Source organism: Salvia miltiorrhiza, unplaced genomic scaffold (assembly GCF_028751815.1).
Source record: "Salvia miltiorrhiza cultivar Shanhuang (shh) unplaced genomic scaffold, IMPLAD_Smil_shh original_scaffold_217, whole genome shotgun sequence".
NCBI lineage: Eukaryota > Viridiplantae > Streptophyta > Magnoliopsida > Lamiales > Lamiaceae > Salvia > Salvia miltiorrhiza.
The window spans coordinates 24,107-34,378 of NW_026651503.1; the positions used below are offsets into that span (position 1 = coordinate 24,107).

At 32.2% G+C, this 10,272-nt stretch overlaps 2 protein-coding genes and 1 non-coding gene across 8 annotated transcripts; all 3 read right to left on the reverse strand.

Annotated features, from left to right (window-relative positions):
• Positions 1-359: 359 nt before the first annotated feature.
• Positions 360-4,152, reverse strand: LOC131003471 (60S ribosomal protein L6, mitochondrial-like). Of its 6 annotated transcripts, none has more exons than XM_057929949.1 (2): positions 4,124-4,152; positions 360-865 (listed from the first exon to the last, which is right to left on the reverse strand). In XM_057929949.1, the coding sequence occupies exon 2, from the start codon at positions 844-846 to the stop codon at positions 538-540; it is 309 nt and encodes a 102-aa protein (XP_057785932.1). In that variant the 5' UTR covers positions 847-865; positions 4,124-4,152; the 3' UTR covers positions 360-537. The 6 variants fall into 6 exon arrangements, with proteins under 6 accessions (XP_057785932.1, XP_057785931.1, XP_057785934.1 ...); XM_057929948.1 differs by having other exon boundaries at positions 4,120-4,149; XM_057929951.1 differs by lacking the exon at positions 4,124-4,152 and adding an exon at positions 4,071-4,094.
• A 4,162-nt stretch (positions 4,153-8,314) lies between these two features.
• On the reverse strand, positions 8,315-9,139 carry LOC131003488 (uncharacterized). The gene is made up of 3 exons (XM_057929973.1): positions 8,962-9,139; positions 8,707-8,878; positions 8,315-8,638 (listed from the first exon to the last, which is right to left on the reverse strand). Exons 1-3 carry the CDS (start codon positions 9,015-9,017, stop codon positions 8,522-8,524), a joined length of 345 nt encoding a protein of 114 aa, XP_057785956.1. The 5' UTR covers positions 9,018-9,139; the 3' UTR covers positions 8,315-8,521.
• Positions 9,140-9,473: 334 nt separating this feature from the next.
• On the reverse strand, positions 9,474-9,545 carry TRNAQ-CUG (transfer RNA glutamine (anticodon CUG)). The gene has a single exon. It is a non-coding gene; the product is annotated as a tRNA-Gln (tRNA).
• Between the last annotated feature and the right edge of the window lie 727 nt (positions 9,546-10,272).

Genomic DNA, 10,272 nt, shown 5'->3' on the forward strand with positions numbered 1-10,272 from the left:
TTGGTATAAATTGGAAATTTACATTTTTAAATTCAAGATTTTATTGAGTAATTGATGCGAATGATAATATTTTATTTTAAAATATATTTTGTATTTGTTTATGTTTTAATTTTTTTTTTATTTATATTTTTTATTTAAATTTATTGTTTAACTTCAATGTATGTCGTGCATCGCACGAATGGGCGTATACTAGTTAATCTTGAAAGGCAGGATTGTGCCAATAAGGTTTCTTGATTCTTCAATGTAACAGTGTTAAAACTAAGCAAGTAGGGTATATTCCTTTAATGAACTTAAGAATGATAAGTTTCATTTTTAAATTAAACTCAAATCACTCAAACTGTATAATAAACTCGGATATGCAGTCTGTTAAAGGCTTCATATAAAACAATGTCATGAACCATTGCAAATATGGAAACATGTTAAAAGTTTCTCCTGAATGAAAAACAACATTCCAGCCACAACACAAATTTGCGTTCTTGTATATTGAACTTATTAAATGTAGAGTAGCATATGCAGAAGTGCGAGCATGAGAGCTTGTTATTTTGATCTCTTCCCCTCCTTTTTCTTTATGACCTCGTCAATGTACATAATACCTTTGCCTTTGTAGACCTCAGGGGGCTTACAACTACGAACAGCAGCAGCAAATTGATGCACCCTGTCCTTGTCAATCCCGGTGCAGCATACTACATTGTTTTTGAAGCAGAATACACGAACTGCAGGAGGCACAGCCAGTTCCACCTCATGGCTATAACCAAGCTTTAGGTATAAGAGACGGCCTTCAGCCTCTGCTCTTGCTTTGAAACCAACTCCAACAATCTTAAGAAAGCGGAAGAATTTGGCTTCCATGTAGAATAATATCAACCACCTAGCAAGTCAAGAACAAGCATAAGTGAGATGGCCTCTTCATGAGGCTGGCATATGAAAGTTAATATTTCATTTAGTTAAGTGCGAAACGAGAGAAACAAGACTTTATTTTTTGGGGACACATCAATAGTCGAAATGATGATGTTAGTATATATACAGTTAACACACGCACGCACTCTCACCAGCATATAGAAATTTAACTGCAGTCATCTCATCCCTTAAATCTCCCCTGAACTGAGTCACATCAAGAAATTGTTTTCTAGGATCTTGTACATTCCCCTCGATCCTCAAACAAGCAGAGGCATATACAAATACAGATAATACATACATTGGTATAAAATGGGATTAAGTTTCCCACACTGAAAATTTCAACAAGTCATTCTCATAAGATAACAATTAACCTAGGTACCTTAGCAAATGAAAGAAAGCTCAAATTAGTATAATGACAATGTCAATTAGATAAGAGGATACATTTGTAAAACCTAATACATATACTATCTAAATACTCCAGCATTCGGATGTTATAAACTCTTTAAATTTACATGGCCTATACCAAAATGTTATTAGTTCCTTTGACCAACAACCCAACCAATAAGAAATCAAACCTAGAAAAACTTATGTATCTTAGTGCTTCATAAAGTGAAATGAAAGCTTAGTATGCCAAGAAACTTGGTATCAGTTTATGTGCAAGCCTAGGGTTATTGTGGCAGCTGCAGCATGAAGGGTTACTCGACCCTGACAAAGTAATACCCCAAAATATATCTACATATGAAAACACAGTTTCTAACGTAAACTTTTTGGCGCCATTTTAGGAAGTTATTTTTACTGATAAATTATGCAGTTTTTTCAGAAACCAATTTCTATACCAACAAGATGCCCAACAAATTTTCCTATCTCAATTTTTCAGAAACCAACATCATCATAACTCTAAACAACTAGAACTTCAGTTTTCAAATCGGATTATATCAAGAAACCTTCTTTTAAACAAAATAAAAAAAGAAAAATTCAAAATCCACCAACCCACAAATAGGTACAGCTTGAATAGCAGATAAATACAATAGAATTCAAAAATCGCGGATGGAGAAGAACGAGGAGAAAAAAGGGGATATTTGAAGCCCTAAGGCACCAACTCGAAGCCGCGGAGGTCAGAGAGGCGAACTGATGCAACTGTAGAGGTGAACTTCTCGAGGCTTGCTGCGCTACTGCTGATTTTCCATTTTGCAGCTGCTGGCGGAGAAGACGGGACCGGTCGGTCCTTGCGGTGGCGAGTGAGAGGCGAGGCGGAGGGAGCGACGAAAAAGGGGGACGTACCGTGCTACAGCTGCTACCGAAGAAGGCAAGGTGGGAAGATCTGTGCGGCGCCGAGTGAGAGGTGAGAGAGATGCAAGGCTACGAGAAACGCAGAGAGCGAGAGAGAGGCGGAGAGGGCGAGGGTTTTCTGGTGTGAGAGAGGTGAAAATAACAAAATATTCCTATAAAATTTCTAGCGGAGAGTGTTTCCAGAAAAGAATTGATTTTTAACATAACCAGCTTTAATTTACTTAATCCAGCCCAATTCTAATTTTTCATGTTGGCAAAAATCTTAAGCCCAACAAAAATATTACTCCATATTCTATTATAATGCCCATCTTTCCATAATATAGTAACTAGTAAATATTTTTTATTTTTATATTTATATAAAATTAATACTAATTTAATTATTATATTTATAAGTTATAAATATAATAAAAATTTAATTATAATTGAATATATTTGAATTAAAAATTAAAAAAATTAAAAAAGAATTCACAATTATAAAATTTGATATTATGAAAAACAAAAATAAAATATATTATATTAAAGCTCTTATCGTGATCTTTAATTTGATATGCAAATATAATATTTTATAATTAATCGAATTTCACAATTTTGGAAAGAAATGTAACAACAAATAAGAAGTTAAAGAAAATAAAAATAAAAATAAAAATATATAATTTAAACATAAACATTCAATTTTATTATAACTACAAAATTGTCACTCAATTTTTAAATTGATTTCAAATTGGAAACTCCATTTTTAATATAGTATAGATTTAGTTAAATACACGAACATTCAAACTCCAATTTATATTAGGACTAATAGTAATAATATATGTCCCCAAGGGGACACCAAGCTATGCAATCTCATTTGTATGAACAGTGAGGTCCCGGGTTCAAACCTCACTGCTCCCCCTCCCCCACAACTCCCTCAAGTCAAAAAACAAATAGCAATATTATACATAATATTCGGTTATTATTCTATATGCTTCCTTGAATTTTAAAATTAATAAATTTTTATATTTTGTTGTTATTAGATTTAATTCATGCACAAATAAAGATATAATAAAAATTTTAATTTATATAATACTATATAAGAGGAGTTTTTTACCTCTAAATTTTCTCTCAACTCAATTTTTTCACCAAAACACTCTTTTTTATTTTTTTATTTGTTGGTGAAAAAATAAGTTGATGTCATTTTTTTTGGGACAAAAAAAAATTACATGATTGCTTAATTATAATTATTTTAAATTAAATACAATTAAGGAGCAGGAAATTTGTATTAATTTTAATATGAATTTGTAAATAAAAAAATAGTTACTATTATTATTGTAATACATATTTAATTATTATTTTACAATACTCATTAATTTTGATATTATATTCATTAAGTTGATAAGATTGTTATTATAAATTATTTTAAGTCAAATACTAATATTTAAAATTAACATATTTTTTTGTTATCAATTAATCTTATTCATAAATATTGATATTTTGATATTTTTACATAATTATAATTTTAAAAATAAATAAATATATCGTGGTATGTGACGTCATACTAGTCTACAGAGAAAAATGAGTTCTCCGAAGAATAACTGCTCGTGTAGAACTCATTCTGAATGAAAAGCTCTAACTTTAAATACTCACCAAAATTGATAATTCTTCTCACACAAAACTCAGTAATTCTACAATTTATACATCCTATAACACTGGTGTATATATATTTGCAAAACGTCAAATTACCAAAAAATAAAATGCATATAATTCATGAATTGAAGAAATTGATTGCTGGGCAACAATGCACACAGAAGAACACACAGAGAGAACACTACACAGAAAAAGGGCACACACAATAAGACAAGATTAATCAAAGAAAAGCCCCAAATAAATCGAAAGCAGCAACTCTCAACTTCAATAAGAATATTTATCATCATTAATCTCTCAAAATTTGAGCCATACAAACAAAGTGGGTGAAAAAAACAATCGTGGACGGAGCTGAGCTTCCAATTGTTCTGGCAGCGAAAGGTGTAAGTGGCGCCTCCAGATCGACCGCCTCTCCCTCAAAGAAACTCAGATCGACGCCACCCGCAAGGAGAAACTCTACGGCGCTAGGGTGGAGGCTGTTGAGGCGGCGCTACGGTGGAGGCGGTGAAGGCTGTGGAGGCGGTGGAGGGTAGAGGTTGTGGAGGCGGCAAAAAAAAAAATTATACTTGGCGTTGAAATTTGCCGAGTTTGGCAATTAATTCTGCTTGATCTTGTATTTTGTATTGTGAGTTGCTCATTCAGTAATTAGAAAATTCAGAAAAGCTTTCATGGAAAGCCCAAGATTGGAGAAAAGACCCATGCATAGAGGCCTGGCCCATTATAAGATTTTCTTTTCTAGAGGGACCTATAATGAATTTTTATGGCAAAGTAATATATACTCCCTCCGTCACACGAATCTTGACACGTTTTTCTTTTTGGGCCGTCCCACGAATCTTGAAACATTTTCAAATAAGGTACTCCCTCCGTCCCAGTCCAATAGTCCTATTTCATTTGGGCACGGATATTAAGAAACTTGCTTTTTGAGTGTAAAAGTGCGTACAGGTGTGTGAGACCACATTGTTTGTAGTGTAAAATCATTACCAAAAATAGAAATGAGACTATTGGAGTGGGATGAAGAGAGTAATAATTATTTTTATTACATTCTCTCTCCTACTTTATCATTTATATTACATTTCATCTCCTACTTTATCACTTTTATACTTTATTAACTACACACTTAAAGCACTAATCTACAACTCCTTAATTCTCGTGCGGAAACCAAATGTGTCAAGATTCGTGGGACGGAGGGGGTACTTATATATATATATATATATATATATATATATATATATATATATATGGGGTGTGGTTCTAGAGAGAACTACATTATTTGTGAGAACGTGAGAACCATCAAATTTAATGCATCCACTGTAAATATTAATGCATTCGCTGTTAAAATTAATGCACTCAAAAAAATTAATGCATTCGCTGTTAAAAATTAATGCATTCGCTGTTAAAAATTAATGCATCATCTTGTTGGATGAATGCAAATCCTACGTTCGAATCCTGAAGGGAGCAATTTTTTTTATTTTTTTGAGTGCATTAATTTTTACAGTGAATACATTAGATTTGATGGTTCTCACGTTCTCACATATAATGTAGTTCTCTCTAGAACCACACCCTCTCTCTCTCTCTCTATATATATATATATATATATATATATATATATATATATAGAGAGAGAGAGAGAGAGAGAGAAAGGTTATGGTGGTACTGTGTCCTTATATAGTCATCCCTACGTCCACCAAAAACATATCTATTTTACCATTTCGGTCCGTCAATCAAAAATATGCCTAACCATTTTTGTCAATATACCCCTGCCCCATAAACACTTTTTACTATTACATTCATAGAAAATGTGGGACTCATATTCCACTCACAAACACTTAACACAATTCTTAGAATCTGTGCCGAAGCCAATTAGGCATATTTTTTATGGACGGAAGGAGTACGTACTATCAAATCTGAACCACACATTGTGTACATGTGGCGCACTAAGAACGTGACACGTGGTAGAGGAATTTCAAGACCTTGGCTAAATGCGCGCAGGGGTAAAATGAGAATATTTTTTTTTTCACTCGGTTGCATACAATGCATATAATTGAATACAAATATGCCTAACAATGCATTGCACTAGGTCTTGATTATGCCTAACAAATATGCCTCACCGTTCGTTGTCTTGATTATGCATACAATGCATATAATTAAACACAAATATGCGCGCATAATATTACAAAAAAATGCATTGCACTAGGCGACCAATCAAGTACCTCTCGCCGCTACTCACTGCTCGTCGTCTTAATTATGCATATAATTGAACACAAATATCCATATATACATAAATATGCATGAACGTTGCACACATATACATATATATATATATATATATATATAAACACAAATATGCATAATTTTGTATACAAAAATTTGCATGATGTTGCCACAATATATGCAATGCATTTTTTTGTGCAAAGTTATGCATATTTGTATTGTATTTATATAAATACAATAAAAAAATCAGATTAAAAAAATAAAAATAAATAAATACTCTCCCTGTCCTATTTTAATAGGCTTGTTTTCCTTTTTTGGGACGTCCCACTAGATTAGGCTCGTTCTTATTTTGAAAATAATTAAAGCATTACTGATCTAAGGTTTAAGGGGAGATATACCCCTTAATTAAGTCAAATCCTAATTCTCCTACTTTTATTTATCACGTCTGTTCCATCTCTTCTTTCTCTCTCTAGCGGCGCCCTACATCTCTCAAACACTTGATTCTCTGATCTTCTCCCTCTTCTCCACCTCTGTACCGCAACCCTCCTTCGATTACTGACTGCGGTGATGTATACAACAAACCCACCTTTAGTTTTGATGGATTCTGACATCATAAGCGTCAATTCGGACGAAGGCGGCCCTCTGAGCGGTGGATATGTTTCTAACTCTGACTTTCCAGATCGTTCCGTTTATTTCAGAGATCTCGGTGTTAACGTCCACGATTCGTATGAGGTCCCGAGACCGATCTACCACGATTCGACGGTTCACGGTTTCAAATCGGAACCATTTGATTTTTATTCTTTTAATTGTTTTTACTATATTTTAAAGTGTTTGCTTGAAATTTATGAAAAGGTAAATATCAAATTAAATCTCAAACTATACTCGTCTTATAAAAAATATCTCAAACTATTATAAACGTTTTTAAAGAAACTGTTAGGTTTGTATGAAAAAATATGTTGCGTCCATTCTTCGATCCTCAGAATCATGACGTGGCTCGTTGGATGCCACCTAATAATTTATATTTTATTTTTGTAATTGACATTGAACCAAACCACGTCGTTTTATGTCATATCATTTCAAAAAATCAAGTCGATGTTGGATAAACTGAGTTTCAACGCAATTTGAATCAACTAACATGACACAAAACAACGTCGTTTTTTCAAATGATATGACACAAAATGGTGCCACTTTATGTCATGTCATTTAAAACAATAAAATACAAATTACATGGTGGCATCCGCTAAGCCACGTCATGATTTTGGAGACCAAAAAATGGACGCAAGATATTTTTTTATATACAAACTATTATTAATAGTTTGGGGTTTTTAAAAATATTTCTTGTAATTTAGAATATTTTTGATAAAGCGGTATAATTTGAACTTTAATATGACATTTATCCTTTATGATATGTACACAATGTTGATCATTTTATTTAAATTGTAAATGATTGAAGTTTAGTATGAATTAGATGTGGAAATGAGAATTCACAATTTCATGTGACATTTCTTCTATTCTTCATTTTTATTTATTTTTAATTTTCATTTCCACATTTAATTCATAAACTTCAATCATTTACGATCTAAATGAAAGAGTAGTGAATGATTACAATATAGACACTCTTTTCTATTTGTTTTGGTCCAAATAAAAATAGTAGTAATAAGAAATTTTCATAGTGATTTTATCCCACTTCAAGAAATTTAATAGAGCTCAATGTAACGTCTTTCTAATGTTTTGTTAATGGCTAAAATTACATCATTTTTTAAAAAGGAAATTGTAAAATAGTATATGGTAGTAATTCGACGTATCACGTTAATTTTTCGAAGCTAAAACATAGACACACTATATCATTGATAGTTGAAAGTAAAAAAAATTATTTTCGATAATTAAGAATATAATTAACAGTGCATAAATAATTTTAAGCTTAAAGTCATATTTATCCTTACAAATATTAATATATACTAATTATTTTTAAAAAATTAGTGGGCTCCAGTGCTTCCGCTAGATCCAAGGAAAATTACATATTTAGTTATTTACACACGAAGCACGTTGGAGGGAACAATAATTCATCCCAATATAAATATTGTCCCAATTTTCATAATGAGACTTTCCAATATAATAAATGTCTTATTCCTTTTTTGGCAATATATATTCTCTCTCTATACTTAATATTTAAATAATTTTTTCCAATCAACTTTATGTATTTTCTACACATTTTTTAATTTTCGTGCCCAAATAAGACATTTATATTAGGACGGATGGAGTATACATTACAAGTAACGATGAATCAATCCGATCATGATAAGCACACAACAAAGATTCATTAAACGTAAACATGTGATTACTAGCTAATACATATGCTTCATAATCATTTTGAAAAAAAAATATATACATATATATGCTTCAGAATCAACACTGTAAAATTTAACAATAATATATGAAACCTAATTTTAAACCTCCAATCCAGAAAAGAAAAATAATAGCAACAAACTAATTAACCGGTGACATCTCAACAAACTGACGTGAAGTCACGATCCCATGGCAATTCCATTGAATCATTAGCCCCCAAATCAGATGAATTTTGATCTACGGTCCATTTTGCGGGTGTTGAGAATTTATCCTTCACCTGCATATATCAGAATAATTAAGCATAAAAAATAAAGTGTATAAATATATAGTGAAAAATGAGATTACCGTGAGCAAGGCGAGTTTGAAGCAGTGAGTGTGGTCTTTCACGGGGGTATGCACGAAATGATTCAGCTGATTCTTGAAGTTGCCCCAAACGCTTCCGCCTTCCTCACATGGCTTCTTCCAGCAAGAATTCGTTAACATATTCGAAGCGGCGTCGTTCGGGCTTGCCATTACACTATTGAATAAAATTAATAAGACAAAAGCACGAAATTAATTAATTAATACCATTCTAAGTAGTATTTAGGTAATTTTGTTTACCTGCAGGAATAAAAAAGGTGAGTGAGAGATGAGATATGGTAAATCGGTGATGGCATTATATAACATGATGGATCGACTTGCTTTGCAAGAAAGGGGGATCTTGAGTTGGTAAAGAAGATAACAGGTGTTTTTGGCTTGAGTAGAAAGTTAGGCAAAGCCGAGTAACTTTCGCATGGGGACACACAACACACACGCACGAAAAATACAAAAACTACTTTGCTTAGACAATTTGTACCTATATTAGTGTGTGTGGGAGGTAATGACTGACCAAACTGAAACTAGTAACACTCATCCAATGCCGAATTATCAAACACGAGGCTTCAGAGAATAAAAACGAAAAAAATAATTGAAGATGCTACTTCAGTTCACCTATTAATTACAAATAGACTTCGGAATAAATTTGAGCATTACTTATCATAACGACGAATGTATCCACGATGCGAAAATATTAGCTTTACAGAATATTTTTAAAAAAAATTAAATACACAATTAAAAAGTTTAGAAAAAGAAAAAGGTCCCACCGAGATTTGAACTCGGGTTACTGGATTCAGAGTCCAATGTCCTAACCACTAGACCATGGGACCTCTTGTTGTTTTTAGCAATCTTAATATTTTATTTGTAGGTGAAAACGAAAGAAAAATGTGCATTCCAGGTGAATGATAGAAACTGTAATATGAATATATATATATATATATATATATATATATATATATATATATATATATATTACTTAGACGAAGGAGGAGTGGTGGAATTTGAACCTTAAAATTCACTGTTTATAGATAGGAATCAAGTCCCTTACATATCATTTAGGGATCTGAATATAATATATACTTTTACATATCGCAAGATCGTATATCCAAGCGTTTAATTAGGACCGTGGAAGGGGATTTTTGTGACCTAATGAAATTAGGTATCAATGGAATAAATTTAGGAATATGATTGATATGTCAACTGAATGGAAAAGAGAAATGAAAAGCTAAATGAAATACTCCCTCCGTCCCAAACGAAATGTCCTGTTTTCCTTTTTGGGTTGTCCCAAACGAAATGTCATGTTTTCTTTTTTGGCAATACACTCTCTCTCTATACTTAATATTTAAATAATTTCCACCAACCCACTTTATCTACTTTATACACATTTCTTAATCTCCGTGCTGAAAAGAAATAGGACATTTCGTTTGGGACGGAGGGAGTACTAATTTATATTTTTATATTGGGGTTATTGCCAGAAAATACATATACTTTGTCAATTTTCTGATTTATATCATGACTTTATAATTTGGCCAGAAAATACATCAATTTTCAATTTAA